Source organism: Phragmites australis, chromosome 3 (genome assembly GCF_958298935.1).
Source record: "Phragmites australis chromosome 3, lpPhrAust1.1, whole genome shotgun sequence".
Taxonomy (NCBI): Eukaryota; Viridiplantae; Streptophyta; class Magnoliopsida; order Poales; family Poaceae; genus Phragmites; species Phragmites australis.
In genome coordinates this window covers 32,245,736-32,261,711 of record NC_084923.1, presented here as the reverse complement: position 1 = coordinate 32,261,711, position 15,976 = coordinate 32,245,736, and the positions used below count along the sequence as shown (strand labels likewise).

The window sequence follows — 15,976 nt, the reverse complement described above, 5'->3', positions numbered from 1 at the left end:
GCCTAAAACCCAAAATCTTGATCCCTATAAATTGACGTGCTCAAGCTCCAGCTGAAGAACTGCCAAAACGAGCTCACACATCAACCAATCAAACCAAATAAAATGGAGCGCCACAGTCCTCACCCAGCCATCACTGCTCTGATGGCTGATCACACCCCCACTAACTGAGCTGGAGGCATGGCGGCCGGCACAGTAGAGGGGGTCTAAGCGGCGGACATAGGGCGGCGGCGGTTGCTACTCGACGAACTGCAGCGTAGCGCAGAGTGATTGTGGTTGGGGTTTATATGGGAGGCAGTTTCTTGGCCCACCACTTCTTCCTGCTGCTCCTGGACCTTGGCTGCAGCTACGGTGGCCGGTGAGAGCATGGGGAGCGGAAATAATGGTGGTGGCGGTGGTCACGACGAGGGCGCGTGGTTCGGATTTGTAGTGCCGTGGCGTTGGTGGTGGCGTTGGTGGTGGCGAGGTGGCAATGCCGGTGCCGTCGGAGTTGATGCTGATGGTGGTGGTGAGAGCATAGGGCGGGAGACACAGTGGTGGCAGGGCACACTAGCGATTTTAATTTAGTTTTACAATATTTTTTATATATGAAAAGATTAAATTTCTATTAGTTTTTATCCTCCGCTACACGGGTTTTATATGTCAGTGATTTTTAAAAAAAAATAGATATCCATTTCTCTTTGAAATTCGTGAAATTTCAACAAAACGGTGGATACAAGCAGGTGCCAAGAGCCTGGGGCTGCTGCTCGTGCATTAGTAATGAGAGCACTGGATGTTGATGGTTGTAATCTTCTTTGTATAATCCCCACTTGTAATCCTGATCGGTAGGAGATCATCTTTGGATGAGTCGCGTTGATAGGGCTTTGTAACAAACTTTTTCTTCTTCATAGAAAACGCGTAGCATTAGAAGCAAAGAAATATGTATAGCAAGGGGTAATTTTGTCTTTTCTTTTCACTGAGAATTTTCGATTTTATTTTATAATTTGTTTTTGGCTCAAACTGTAACGATCTGTAGCGGAAGTCAGAACAGTGGCAAACGAAACTATTAGTAAGTGGAAACTGATAGAATAAGAATTAAATAGTTTATTTTTCATATTGCTATCTATATTTTAATATAAATATGAATTCGAATATATTTAAATACAAATACAAATTGGATTAAACATAATGCGCACCCGAATACGTACTTAAATTCAATTCTATGCGAATATTCTGTAGCTCTAATGATAAATTATGAAATAGTATGTTTATTTTACAAGGCCTTTATAAAACGCCTTCAAATATATATGCATCTATTAAGGTTTCACCGCTAACAGGGATTTTATCTACTGCAGAGATTCTCTCTTGTGTCACTCAACCGTCTACTTGTACGTACAGAATAAGGAGGATATCAAATTAATTAGCAACTTTATTTTTATTAGATTGATCATTTATCTTAAAGAAAAATCCATTTTAATAAAATATCATAACTTTAGATGATTTTAGACCGTTGGATGTTAGATAGAAGAGGATTTATCGCTATAATATATATGGTACAATACTAAACAATAAAATAATAGACATGATAGAAAGAATTAAGTAGAAGAATAAGATAAAGAAAATAGAACTTTATATTACTTATATTTATATTCTATAAAAATATTACTCATATGAATATTGTACATATCCATTTATAGAAAAACGGATATATCAGCAGCGAAAGCAAGATCAACGCCCAAACGGTCATCGTCGCCAACGTCAGAAAGCGCGCACCGAAAGCGGAGGCCGACAACGACCGCCCTCCGTCTCCCTGTTGGAAGCCTTCCGCCCGAAGTCTCCTCGATGCGCGCACTTGTCAAGGACGACACCAGTACAGCCCAAGCGTCGGCAGTCACCTCGTTTCCTCTCCCTCCCTCCCGTTCCCCTTCGTCGCCACCCCAATCGCCGCATCCCTCCCCAAAACCTCACTAGTCACCACCCACCACCATGGATGGCTCTGCCTCCCCCGCCGCCGACGTGGCTGACACGCGGGGAGAAGATGCTCCGTGCGAAGAAGAGCCCGGCAACGGTACGGTCAACTAAAACGAACCCAGCCTCACTCCGTTTCGGTGTGTGCTAGTACCTTACTACTACTCTTCCCGCGATGAAAGCTTGTTTGTGGTACTTACTGTAATTTCGGATGCCTTTCTGAAATACCCTGTTGTAGTTACTATTGATGTTTGCAGTTTCTTAGAATTTTATTTATCGTTTCGGTTTGTATCTGATCATCTGATGCCGTAGATGCGTAGATTATTGCTCAAGTTCTGATGCACAGTCAGTAACCTATGGTCATTTGCTATAGGAATACTGTTAGCAGCCCTTGAGGGATAAGGAGCTAGAGGAAGGTTCTAAAAGGGGAAGAGGATCCGAAGGTGGAAGATACACAGAAGAAGAAGAGAGGAACGGAAGAGAAGCTAGGAGACGGTTTTGTTCTGGTCATGTTCGATGGTCTCTCTGGATGGTGTTGTTTGCCCTTTTGTACCGATGGCCCGGCGTGCGCTAGCCTGGAGCTAGCCCAACCAGCTCGATGCCTAACATTTCCCTTCCATTGAAATACGGCTTGCCCCCAAACCGTTGTCGTTACGTCGCCTAGGTCCTATGGAACATCATGATCGGCAAGGTCGACGGTGATCAGACCGGCGCTGCACCCCATGCCGCCGAGCACGACCTCCACTGTGTGACGATGTGTGCGATGCTGGCGTGGTGACGTGCCGCGTCCCACTCCACCTGCTCGTTGTGCACTCTGATGACAGTGTCGACAACGCGTGGTTCGAGCGAATGAAGCGTGTTGACGATGATGCCCTGGGAGCGGCAGAGGTCGATGCACATGTTCAGGAAGCCGTCATAGACCACCACCACCAGCCGCATCGCGTTGCAGTTGTATTGTGCCGCATTCTGCGGCGTCGCGCCCATCTCGTTGGGGTCTCCCGCGGAGGGCCACCCGGTCTTCGAGACCCACACCACCACCACGCGTGATGTCACGATGTTCGTCGCCGTGATGGCGTGGTACATGGCATCCACCTACGCCATGAGGAGGTTGGGGTAGTGCCACCCAGAGTTGGGGTCGGAGACGTCGACATAGCTTGGCTCGAGCAGCGCGTACTCAAGCTCCAGCTGCCGCCCGTCCGCGTAACCCATCGGCCGCGAGATGGCGAATAGGTCGTCGCAGTTCCCGCAGTCCAGGTCCCCCATCATGGTCGGCCACGACGCAGACGCAGACGAGCCAAACGCCTCGCTGTGCACAAACATGCCTAGCGACGAGGCCACCGAGCCGGCTGGGCACCACTCTTAGGGGGCGAGACCAACGAGGAGGCGTCAGTTGCTATCGTTGCCTGCGCGTCGGTTCGCCACTCCCACGTGCATCTCCTGCAGCTCGCGCTCCAGAGCGGCGCACATGGAGTCTCCCGCCGCACCACGGACGACCGTGCCACAAACAGCAACCTGCTCCGGAGTATCTCCACCGCCTCCGCGTGCGTGCCCCGCTCCGCTGCCGCCCGAGTCGCGGCGATGTCGTCCATCGCTTTCTTCCGGACGCTCTCGCACTCGACCTCCATGTACACGCACGCAGGCCTCCACTCCGTTGAGCTCGTGGAGGAGGTGCGGGTGGAGGAAGGTGTCTGGGAGCATGCTGCAAAAGCTGTTGGGGTTGAGGTGGAGCAGCGCGAGGTCGGGTAGCCCCCACGGTAGGTTGGCGGGAAGGTACCCGGCAACATCGGTGTGGTTGAGGTTAATGTCGGTCACGGAAAACACGCCATCGGCAGGGTGCGGCGCATAGTAGACACCATTGTATCCGCAGATGCTGGGACCGATCCAGTTGGCGTGAAGTTGGCCGGTTCGGAGAAGGTGAGGGAGAAACGCTCATCGTTGGAGTTGGAGCATTTTGTCGAGCAGTTGATGGATGTGGTGCCGGAGAATACATAGTGGAAGGCTCCCACGGCGGAGGTCTGGTTGGGCGCGATGTCGTTGATGCTAAGAGGCTTCAGGTGGCTCGTGGAAAGCAGGCCGAGGATCTTCTCCACGGTCAAGCCGCCGCGGAAGGACGTGTCGTTGAGCTGGCTTAGCCCCTCCGGAGCGCGCGTGATGGCCTCCAGCATGCGCTGCTTCGGGGGCACTGGGGCCAGCTCCCCCGTCAGTGGGGAAAACATGTCGAAGTTGTGGGGCCAGTGGCCGTCACCAGAGCCCGATTGCCGGATACCCCAGTTAGAGCCGCTGGTGCCCTCAATGTAACTCCCAACCTCGGTGATGCCAAATGAGCTGAGGTGGTTGGCTAGGCCAACGCCGTTGAGCATCAGCAGTTGCGGGCTACTCATGGCGCCTGCCGAGAGTCTGATCTCGTTGTCGTGGCCCGCGTTGAAGTACATCTTGAGCGGCCTGGGAAATGGTAAAGGTGAGCTCTCCTTCAGCGTGGCCCCGTCGATTGCAGCGGCCACCTTGCACTCGCCCAGATTGAAGGTGGATTTAGCACGGATGTTGACTGGATCGCCGACTCCTGGTGTGGAGAGGGTGATCTCGACGTCCGCGTAGTCGAGGAAGGTTGGGTCAAAGATGGCTTCCTTGGTCTCGGCTTGGAGAGGCCTCGCATCCCACTTCTTCGCGGCGACGTCGATCCGCTCGCACAGCTTCCTGATCTCGGTGAGGAGAAGGGCGCATGCTTCATCCGTCATGGTGGCCAGGAAGGATAGCTCTGATACAAGTTGTTAGCAGTCCTTGAGGGATAAGGAGCTAGAGGAAGGTTCTAGAAGGTAAAGAGGATCCGGAGGTGGAAGATACACAGTAGAAGAAGAGAGGAACGGAAGAGAAGCTAGGAGACGGTTGTGTTCTGGTCTTGTTCAATGGTCTCTCTGGATGGTGTTGCTTGCCCTTTTGTACCGATGGCCCGGCAGTGCGCTAGCCTGGAGCCAGCCCAACCAGCTTGATGCCTAACAAATACTCATTAACTAGTTTGAGTAAGGTTGCTGTTACAGTTGAAAGAAATATGCTTTAAACTAACTGTTCTATCCGAAAATAGAAAAAAGTAGGTGCTTTTCAAGAGCCACCGCAGTACAATCTCATTTCTTCGAGACTGAACTAATCGAGTTGATCATCTACTTGGGATTACTATTGAATGCCGAACATCTGCTTACTGTTAGAGTTGTGATAACAATGCCTGACATTCCTCATTCAGCTGAGGAGACATATCAACATGAACAGACAGTCTACTTTCCAGAGGAACTAGTGGACAACTGGTCATCTTTTTCTTTTCTTGGCTTATATTACTGCTACAAGATCTCGATGCGAGGGTGTTTCAACTCAACTACTGCTCCAACCGACTTAATTTTAGCTGTCAAATGTGACATGGGATCCGAATTCCTCTGTAACTCATTTAACTTGGGCGGTATCGAAGTTGCCATGGAATACGTGCGCATCATTCATCTAAATAAAGAACAGGTAAATAGAGATTTTATAGTTTCTTAATCATCCTGTTTTTCATTTCTTTCATCAATTTTAGTATTTTGAGTTTGAGGTCTCCTGTATTCATGATGTGTGCACAATTTTTGCTTCTTCAGGTCATTTTCGCCAGAAGATTTCAGACAACCATTCTTTCTTTGCTTATTAACAATGACCATTCTAAGGTCAGCCATGCTTTAAAATACTTCCATCAACTTCAATTATCTCCGGGGGTTGTCTATCTACTTCTGCCTTCAGTTTCTGGAAAAGTTGATTGGTGCAGTATCAAGTTCTCAACTTCACCAATATATGAAGCTACTGACAAAGATATGAGACACTGCCATTCTTGTAAAGATGCTGATTTACTGCAGACGGAAGATGGTCCTTTCTGCAGGTGCATGCTTCAGAATTCTATTGTCTACACCCCTCATAATAGAATGTTTTATGCTGTTACTGGGTTTCTTGACTTGAATGCCAATTCACTTCTGCATCGAAATTATGGGAGTGATGTTAGATACAAAACCCATTTTAAGACTAGGTATGAGTTTGTCTTTTCAATGGTATTCTTTATGTCTTGCATTTGGTGGTAAGCTGAAGAATCGTACTTCTGTATATATTATTTATCATTTTACATTCTCCAGGCATGGCCTCAATTTAACATATGAAGATCAACCTCTCTTGGCTGCCAGTAACCTGTTCAAAGTGCGGAACTTCCTCCATAAGTGCCATTATAAAAAAGAAAAAGGTTCCACTTTCTACCTAGAGTAATTATAGTTTCTGGCTGCTGCTGTCCTTTGTCTTGAGTTTTATCACGATGCAGTACATTAATTAATTGTGCTGTTGCTATCCTTTGTCTATCCTGAGATATGGAAAGACTTACGGGTGTCCATGTCTGCCGTTAATTGTTGTCACTTACACGCGGACACCAAGTTCTGAAACTCAGCATAACTGACTCCTTTGTGTGAGACCTGTTATCCATCCATGTGGATATAAGGGTCTTTTGCTGGGCATGTTGACAGTCAACCAGCAGTGAGTTGTTTGCAAAAGAGGATTTTTGCATCACAGGATTTTCAACTTTGCAAAAGCTTTTCTCGTCTTTAAGCTGGAACACAAGCCCTCCGAAAGCAATTCTTTAGTAATTAGTAGCACTAGCGCATCAACTCGTGCGACTGCACAGGCTAGAAATTTAGCTTACGGCTGAATTGTAGATATTTGTGTTAATAATGGTTGTATGCTAAGATACATTAACTATTTATATTTAAATGTTAGAATGTAAAATATAAATATATTTTTTGTTCATAATATTGGAATCATTTTTATTATTTGTGAATAGATCTAATTTATAATTTTCATTTTATGTGTTATGCAAATTGATTTTTATTTGTTTCTTGATTTTTTGAAATTATTATTATTTTTAATGTCGTCACCGTATCTCATATTATTTTTTTGAAATACATTATAAATTCTTTAATATTATTTTTGTGTGATAATTCGTAATATGTTTGTGTTCTGTTATTTTAATTTTGTAATGTTTGATTATAATTGATTTGGAAAAGTGTGTTGATTGCTAACGTAACTAAGTTGGAGTTTGCTAACGTAACCTTATTGGATAAATGATATCTACAACAAAAAAAGGGAAAGAAAGGCAAGGCAAGAAGTAGTCTTGGGGTGGACTCTATGATTTGTTTTTTAATCTTCTATGTTGTTTCGTCTAGTTGTTGATCTATAGTTACAGTTAATCAATCAATTAATTCGACGCTTGGATGTTTTGCTTTTTTATGAGAATTTCTAGGATTTTTTTAGATTAACGTGAAGGCATCAAAAGGAGCCTCCAATTAGTAAATATAAGATATGTAATTTCCCACTCATCAAAGGACATATATAATGAGCTTAGAAATTAGAAATGTACCCATTGATCCTACTGCAATTAATATGCTCTGTTTATTATATGACATTGACTTGACCATCATTTTCCTTGCTTCAGAACCTAGCGGTCGAAATGCTGTTGAGTTGCCGCCTGAACTCTGCAGAGTAGTCATGACACCGGTGTCAGCAAATACTTTGTGCATCTTCTCATTTGTTCCTTCAATAATGTACCGTATACAGTACCTACTTCTTTCTGAGAAGCTGAAAATCCAGCTGGGCCCAAGCATGCAACAGTTCAGCATGACAGCTCTGAAGGTTCTGTTTTCTCAGCAGTCATCTATTTTACTCCACTAATAACTGTGGTAGGTGGACACTAGGTCAACTGGATGAGCATACATGCTAGAAAAGAACTGCTATTACTCTTGTTATGTCAGGGCCTTGAGAATAAAGAAGTCTTGGCAGTTGACAATGTGCATGCTTTACTTTGCTAAATGTAAATGACTGATTTTTTTTTAATTCTGAAAAAAGAGTGGTCTTACTGATATTATGTTTAGTGTCTAAACTGATAGAAACAGACTACTGATATTAGATTCGTTCTTTTTTCTGATACAAGTCCTACTAAATTTGAAGTTAGCGAGTTTCTTTTCATATGCAGACACTGGAAGCTCTTACAACAAATGAATGCCAGGAGGAATTTTCACTGGAATCATTAGAAACGCTTGGGGATTCCTTCCTTAAGTATGTTACAACTCAACATCTTTTTAGCAAGTACAAACTTCATCGAGAGGGCGTGCTAACCTCTATGAGGGATAGCTTGGTCTCCAACGCAGCTTTATGCCAGCTGGCCTGCAACAAAAATCTTGTGGTACTCAAAATCCTACTTCCTAGTCTGCTTGGCCTATGTTAATATTTCAACTAGGCATTGATGCTAATAATATGGATCAGGCATGGTGTTGTTTCATTTGCATGATTGCTACTTATTTCTGGAGGCCAGCTTCTACTTTATTTACCAACATTTTATGGTAGTAGCAGCAAGTTTCTAAACCTTGTGTTGATACGTGGGGTCAGTAGGATTTTAGTGTGCTCTTTATAGGTACCATATGGATATCAATATTAGATGTTTTGTCATCTCACATGCAGTCAAAAACTTATTTATATGGTTTCTTTTAGGTGCTAAATAACATGTATTGCCCTTTTTTGCTTGTCTGGCAGGGATACATTAGAAATGAAGTGTTTAGCCCAAAAAGTTGGATCATTCCAGGACTTGGTTATGACACACGTGGAAACAGCAAAATTTTCTGCCTAAGCACCAATAATATGTACGTTCTGAAGAAAATATCCATAAAAAATGATAGGATTGCAGATACAGTTGAAGCCCTGATTGGGGCCTATCTCAGTGCTGTTGGTGAACAGGCAGCCTTTCATTTCATAAAATCACTAGGAATGGATATTGAGTTTCATACTAAAATGCCAGACGAAAGGAAAATTACAACAAAATATGAAGAATTCATTAATGTGAGAAGCTTAGAGACAATGCTTGGTTATGTTTTCCATGATCATTCATTGTTAATGGAAGCTTTGACACATCGTTCCTATCAGACTTCTGGCACTACGGCATGCTATGAGGTTAATCTCAAAGCCTCTATGTATATGATCTGCAGTAGCGACCGTTTGCATATTTTCCCCTGTTAATTAGAAAAGTTTCTTTTTCTAAGGAAACAGTTAATGCTTTTGCAGTTCTTTTGTGCAGCCTCAACCTTTGATACATAGAAGAAATTGTCCATTCAGAATTAGTAGTGCTTTTACTATCTATCACACTAGAAAGATTGTTCATTATCTAGCCAACAATATACATAGGGTTACGAGTAAAAAATTATCCATGGGAGCCTAATATAATTACTAGTAAATGCATGACAATTACCGTACTACATTAGCTCTTTTACCTACTTTTTTAGAGCATGGGTATTTTTATCCCAGATGACCCATACGTAGTTTTTTTAACAATGGAAGGGTAAACGTTTTTGCCAGTTCAAAAGGACAAGCATTTATAACCAATATTTCATTCAGGTAACAAGTATGCTTAGGCCATGGATGAGACAATGTATCAAATATTAGTGTTTTAATTAAAGATGGTTGAAACTTCTCATATTTAGATATGTCCTTGTGAACCAAAAGATTGATTTAGACTTCATTTTATATAAATTATATTGACCCATTTGTGGAGTCTGTAACATTTCCTATTATATACCTTCCCATTTTTATTTTTGTGTCACTGCAAAACAAATCTGTGTGATATGTGATGTGGCACAAGTTTCACTTTGTTATATCCAACTTCATAATACTTGCATGTTGAACATAGCCCCTCAAAACACCAGAAGTCCTTATTTCTGTAATCAATAGTCTAGAAACTTCACAATGACACCTTCATTCACATGATAGTATTTATATCCATGCAAAATTGGCTAAATGACACTACAAATGGGGAATTTTCCTTGCACTCCAAAATCAATATTTAGCAAATGGACATTCCTAAAGGTGTGTTATGGAAAGCAATCAACATATTAGTTCCCTTTTGCAAGTTTTGGACTAATAGTCCTTTTATATCCTTAGCCTTCCTTTTATTATTAGTCTTTCTATAGATAAAACTTTCCATGTTTTGGAGTCTTTAGCCTCTATATAAAGAGGAGTCTAGTTTGTAATAGGTAAGCAAAATAATCAAAGAAAGGATCAGAGCCTGTTAATTAGGGCGATCTAGTTATCTCAGTTACCCAGTTTCACAATATTTGGTATCAAAGTCTCTCCGTTCCTGTTGACCGACCCCCACCACAACTCGCCTATCGCCGCTGTCCGTGCTGCTTTGTTCTTTTCTGCCATTTCTACCGCCGCTCGTGGGATCGCTTTTCCACCCACCGTCACCACCACTTCCAAATGTAGACCTCAAAGATCTTCGAGGAGATCCTGCAGAAGCTCACTGCTCTCACCTTTGATGGTACTGAGCTCAAGTCTGATATTGCCACCATCAAAACTCATGACCATTGACAGGTCCAAGCACGCTGCTGATAGGGGTTTCTCCAAAGATGGTACCTATAAGGGGAAGTCTGTCCTGTCTGCTACAGATGTAGACGATGATTGTAGAGGGGTACCTCGCTACCATAAGCTCTCTTTTCCAACCTACGATGGAGAAGATGACCCGCTACCTTGGCTAAATTAATGTGAGCAATTTTCCAGGGCCAACGCACTACGGATGAGGAACAAGTTTGGCTTGCCTCTTATCATCTCACAGGTGATGCCCAACTATAGTATATGCAGTTGGAACGGGAAGAAGGTCTGCTGTCTTGGCGCAATTTTGCTGATTTCGTCAACATGCGATTGGGGCCGCCAATCCGTACAAATTCCTTGGGAGAATTGGCTTAGCTATGTCGTACGATTCTATGGCAGATCACCAGAAGCAGTTCTTGTCTCTTTTGAATCGTACATCTCCTCTTCTTTCGGAACAACAAATTCAATTGTTCATAGCTGGCCTTGGTAAGCCTTTGAGTACTGATGTGGAGCTCCAAAACCCATCTAGTTTGCAGACATCCATGAGTTTGGCACGTGCATATGAACCGCGCCTATACGAAGAATATGAAAACCGTTCTCTTCAAGGCTATTCTCGCCCAAGAACAGCAACAACAATAGCAGTAGCAATCATAGCACTAGAAACAACAACAGCAACAACGGCAGCAGCAGCAAGCCTGAGGTTAACTCCAATAGTCCATCATGAAGGTCAGCAAGGTCATCGATCCTCTCCAATTCATGCAGTTCCTTCTCCCACCCCCGCTGTTGGACAACATATGTGCCACTTGACTACACATGAGATGGTTGATCGCCGTGCAAAAGGGTTATGCTTCAGTTGTCCTGAGCCATTTTCTAAAGATCACCTATGTCATTGTTCAATGAAGGAAATTTATTTTGTGAAATTAGAAGAAGAAGAATTTATTTTGTGGAACTAGAAGAAGAAGATATGGCTGCATACCAATATAATGATAATGTCTGATTCTTAGACGCAAGAAATTCAGCTTGAGGACGAGCTGTTTCATGGCAAGGGGGGAAATGTTATGGAAAGCAATCAACAGATTAATTTCCTTTTACAAGTTTCAGACTAATAATCCTTTTATATCCTTAGTCTTCCTTTTATTGTTAGTCTTTCTATAGATAAAACTTTCCATGTTTTGGAGTCTTTAGCCTCTATATAAAGAGGAGTCTAGTTTGTAATAGGTAAGCAAAATAATCAAAGAAAGGATCAGAGCCTAATAATCAGGGCAATCTAGTTATCCCAATTTTACAATAAGGTGGGCATTTGGTAGAACCACCGTGCTCATTATAGTGCTATTCACATCTGTTTTGTATTAAAAAGTTAAAAAAAAAATCAGATGCCCCTGAACCTAACTGAAATGGCTGAACCCGTTCAACCACACCAGATTCCAACCGCACTCGTTTTATTAGGTCAAAATCCTAGCCCACTTGCCAGCCACTCTTATTCGCCCCATTCATCGCCATCCCCCGCCCCTATCCAAGGTCTAAGCAAACCTTTCTTATCCCTTCTTGCTCCTGCTGACTGAGATAGTATTGTTATAGTTGGTGTGGTGTGTTTCGGCAAATGGTCACCATTTTGGATTATCTGCCTGGTAAATATCTAGTTTAAGAGTGTGTAAGGACAAATATGCTGAGCTTTTACAGTGCCCGGTAATCATTTTTTTCCTTTTATCTGCACTGGCATTACCTTATTTGTCTTTAAAGACAGGATACACAAAGGGGCATTTTGATACAGTTTTATGTTTCACACTTTATAGTGATGTTAAATAAAAAAAAGCGGAACAAATACAGTGTTCTTTTGGCATATTTTCTCGTTTTACAGCATCACATAAGTTAAACAGAATTTTCACTTCATATGTTGGACCTTGGATGATTTATAATTAAACCTAACTCACAATTGAGCAATTATCCTAATTAGTGTACTTACAAGTTCGTGCCCATGTGCAGAGGCTTGAGTTTCTCGGAGATGCTGTATTGAACCACATTTTCACCTTGCACTTCTACAACCAATACTACCCTAAATGCACTCCAGCATTATTGACAAATCTAAGAAAAGCTTCCGTGAACAACTGTTGCTATGCACATGCAGCTGTTAAAGCAGGATTACACAGGCATTTACTTCATTCGTCATCAGAACTAAAACACGTGATCAACGACCTTGAGAATTTGGGGCGGTCATTTTCAGGCCCATCGCATGGCTGGGAACCTGGCATTGGTCTACACGAGGTGTGTCTTCTCGACCGTTTGGTTCTTCTAGGTGGCTCTGTTGAGTTTTGTTTTAAGCATCCGTGTCGGGTTACAGGTGCTATTTGCTGTGTCCATAAAACAAGTACCAAGTTTTCCATGGTTTCTTTTTCATGTCTTCAGATAAATTGGGCACAAGCACAAACGGTATGGCAGAAATTGGCGAGTAGTTCCGTTCACCCTTGTTGTCTTTCATCTTGTGTGCTTCCATGTCATACATTTGTCAAGTCCAGTATGGCTGATAACAGCCGGTAATTAGCTGGTTCTGAACGACAAGTTGAAAATTGGTGCATCCTCTGTTATTTAAAGTTTTGAAGGATGATAGGTAAAGAAATGGTTCGACATTTAAAATGACGAAATGGAACCGCGATAGATTAATCGTGTGAATTGGGTCACTTTCCGGCTTTCCAAACTGTACCAAATCTATATTTTCTCCACTCCTGGGCCCTTTTTCTTTGCGTGCCTAAGTTGACCCGTTGCTTGTATGCCAAATAACAGGACCTCGCAGATCTGATCGAATCAATAGCCGGCGCAATCTACCTCGACAGCAAGCATGACAAAGAGGTTGTCTGGAGAGCCATGAAACGACTGCTGGAACCTCTTGCCACTGCCGAGAACGTGGAGCCTGACCCTGTGACAGAGGTGAAAGAATTATGCGAGCACATAGGTTTCCGTAAGCCATCCTACTCCAGAACTCGTGAAGATGGAGTGACAACGGTGGTTGCAAAGGTGTTGGCCGCAGGGACAGTGTACTCTGGAACTGGAACCGGTCGTAAAAAGGATGTGGCAAAGATGTTTGCGGCCAAGGCGCTGCTCCAGGAACTGAAGGCCGCAGCACTAGACAGTCCAGATGATCTGTTTAGTTGCTTGCACATTTGATAGGTACTTTTACAGCGGCCAAGTCGGTTACTAGCCTGTGGCCAAGGTACTAACTATGGGTTGATCACTCCCTATGGTATTTTTGTTTTATTGGCACTCCCTATGGCATTGTTTTGAAGTGGGAGAATTATTTTTCGGTGCTGAGCGTGCTATAGACAAATTTTGTCCACTGCAATTTGACTGTAAAAATATTCACAATTTGAGTTGTACTTGTGCATATGTATATTTAGGGGTAAAAGATGTAACTAAATTGAATATATGTTTGCTATGTAACCGGTGATGGATTTTTTTTACAGTTATAGTATCTAGATATGTGCACATACTAACCTCACGTACAAACTCAGACCTACATATAGATATATATTAGACAATTATGTCTCTAGTGAGATCAACTGAACCATTTATGGTTCTGCAAATGATGGGCACATCGCATTCAAGTGATGGGCATGTCGCATTCTCATTATAACTTAACATGTGAGAGGCAACAATTTTGATTGTGAGGGCATGCACCAGTAAGACACGAGGGTCGGCCCTGGTGCTTGAAGGCTCGTGGGTAGGAAGCGAACAGGAGTGTGGCAAGATCTCGTGAACGGCTCCTACCGCTGGCTATCAGCCCCGTTCTCAATGGTGACGGAGAGTTGAAAAAGAAACAGGAGTGTGGCAAGATCTCGTGAGACCAAAATATCTAATGAGGGATATAAGCAGCATTGGCAAACTGATTACCCGGTGTGGAGTGATGTACTGAGGTTTACTTGAGTTCCAACGCGATGGCGAATTAGGTGGTAACCAGAGAGCTCCACTGCACCAAACAGGCGTCCACAGCAGAAGCATCCAAGAGGTATTATTATTAGTTATTATTAGAGCCGCGCGGCTTCCCGGCCAGTCAGGGCGTCCACGTCAGCGAAAAACGTTTCGCTCGTCCGATGCGCATCGTGCAGCCCTCATCACGCGCGGAGTGCTCCGCCCTGTGCTGGGCGCCGGACCCGCGTGTCGGTTCGTTGCCGCTCCTCGATGCCTCTGGAAGCCACGCGCGCGCCACTTGCTGCGCATCGTGGAAGCTTCATCGCGCGCGGAGCGCTCCGTCCGGTCCTTCCTGGGCACCTGGCTTGTCGATGTCTCTGGAAGCCGCGCGCGTGAGACCTGCTGCCGTCGGGCACGCGTCGGTCAGGCTACCTTCTCCTGCCGGTTGCGTTTTGTCTACCTGGTGATGTGCTCGTTGGTCGATACAATCCTGGATCCTCCTGCTTTTTCCTCCCTTTTCCGTCTTCCTGCTGTCCGTAAGGTGCGGACCTTGGATTCTCAGTGCTGCTTTTTGCTCTGTTGCTTTCGCTTGGTTCCTCTGATTCATGGATGTGCTTCTATGTGGGATTTCTTGTCTTGGGGGTGCCATTCTCTTCTTCGTGCTCTTCTGTTTGACTCCGGTTACTGTAGTGATTCATTCTAAAAATGGCTGTATTTGTGTCGCTTTCACTGGGGGTGTTTCGGTTTGTTTGTGGCTACATGCGTGTCGCTTTCGCTGCCGGTTTTATGGTTTGTTTGGTTTTCCCTTTAGGGCTGGCACTTTGTATGGTGATTGGATCTCGCGTTCCGTATCTTGGTTGCGTTGGTTGGTGGTTGTGCTGGCGTTTGCGATTTGTTAGGATGGCAATTTTTTGTTCTTCTGGATCTCATGGACCCTTCTTTTCTCCTTCGCCCCTCGCTCTTCCTCCTTCGCTCCCCCCCCTTCCGCCTCGCACTCTTTCACATGTGTGCATACGCGCATACAGAGATCTGAGCTATTCTTGTTGTTTACTTTGGGAAATCGCTAGATCTATGTTCCTTTTTCTATCGGTGTTTCGGTTTGTTTGTTCTTCTGTCATTAGAAAGAGGGGACAAGAAAAAATCTATATATATGCCTCTTCCTATGGGAATTAGGCCTGGTGTTTTTTACTGCCTTGGCATTGCGATTTTTCAGCTTGCGCATTTGATTGGTGTTCGTACTCTTTTTGGATGGAATGTTTTCAGCTGTAACTTTGAGGATGGCTAGATGCATGTTGCTTTTCCTAAAACGAGTTCGATTTATTTGTTGTTTTTCCCATTGTGGCTTTACATGGTGATGGAATCGATAGATGATGTTGCTTGTTGTTTTTTTGCTTTTTTTCTTCTCCTGGAATTGGTTCTCAGTGGTTCCTTTCATTGATTTTCCCCATGGTTCTGATTATTGGTTCTTATTTTATCATGGGATTAGTTGATGCGTTCTGCCTTCCTTTAACATTTTTATACGCGCTGCTCTGCTATAGCGCAGCTCTGGTATATTCCGATTTTGTTTCTTCGATCGCAGCCTCCTTATGATTCACTGACATCTTGCTTGATTATTATTCTTTGTGGTCTACTTCCCTCCCTCCGGCTCCCCTCAGCTCTTTTTTTTAATTCCTTCTGGCTTGTTTCCCTTTGTTTGTTTTCGCTCTTTTTTTAGTGCCTTTTAAGAGGA

At 43.8% G+C, this 15,976-nt stretch overlaps 1 protein-coding gene across 3 annotated transcripts; it reads left to right on the top strand.

The window, feature by feature from the left end:
* The first annotated feature begins 1,820 nt into the window (after positions 1–1,820).
* LOC133912821 (endoribonuclease Dicer homolog 2a-like) lies at positions 1,821–13,797 on the top strand. 3 transcript variants are annotated; one of them, XM_062355740.1, is made up of 9 exons: positions 1,822–2,044; positions 5,180–5,442; positions 5,562–5,980; positions 6,084–6,187; positions 7,427–7,623; positions 7,964–8,173; positions 8,521–8,934; positions 12,331–12,609; positions 13,126–13,797. In XM_062355740.1, exons 1-9 carry the CDS (start codon positions 1,963–1,965, stop codon positions 13,504–13,506), a joined length of 2,349 nt encoding a protein of 782 aa, XP_062211724.1. In that variant the 5' UTR covers positions 1,822–1,962; the 3' UTR covers positions 13,507–13,797. The 3 variants fall into 3 exon arrangements, with proteins under 3 accessions (XP_062211726.1, XP_062211724.1, XP_062211725.1); XM_062355741.1 differs by having other exon boundaries at positions 1,835–2,044; positions 2,318–5,442; XM_062355742.1 differs by lacking the exon at positions 8,521–8,934 and having other exon boundaries at positions 1,821–2,044.
* Positions 13,798–15,976: the final 2,179 nt, after the last annotated feature.

What these genes read in the sequence shown, in the direction of transcription:
- LOC133912821 (XM_062355740.1), top strand. Translation starts at nt 1,963, where the DNA reads ATGGATGGCTCTGCCTCCCCCGCCGCCGACGTGGCTGACACGCGGGGA. An exon ending in CCTGCAACAAAAATCTTGTG is followed by an intron (nt 8,174 to 8,520) that starts GTACTCAAAATC and finishes CTTGTCTGGCAG; the next exon opens with GGATACATTAGAAATGAAGT. An exon ending in GCACTACGGCATGCTATGAG is followed by an intron (nt 8,935 to 12,330) that starts GTTAATCTCAAA and finishes GCCCATGTGCAG; the next exon opens with AGGCTTGAGTTTCTCGGAGA.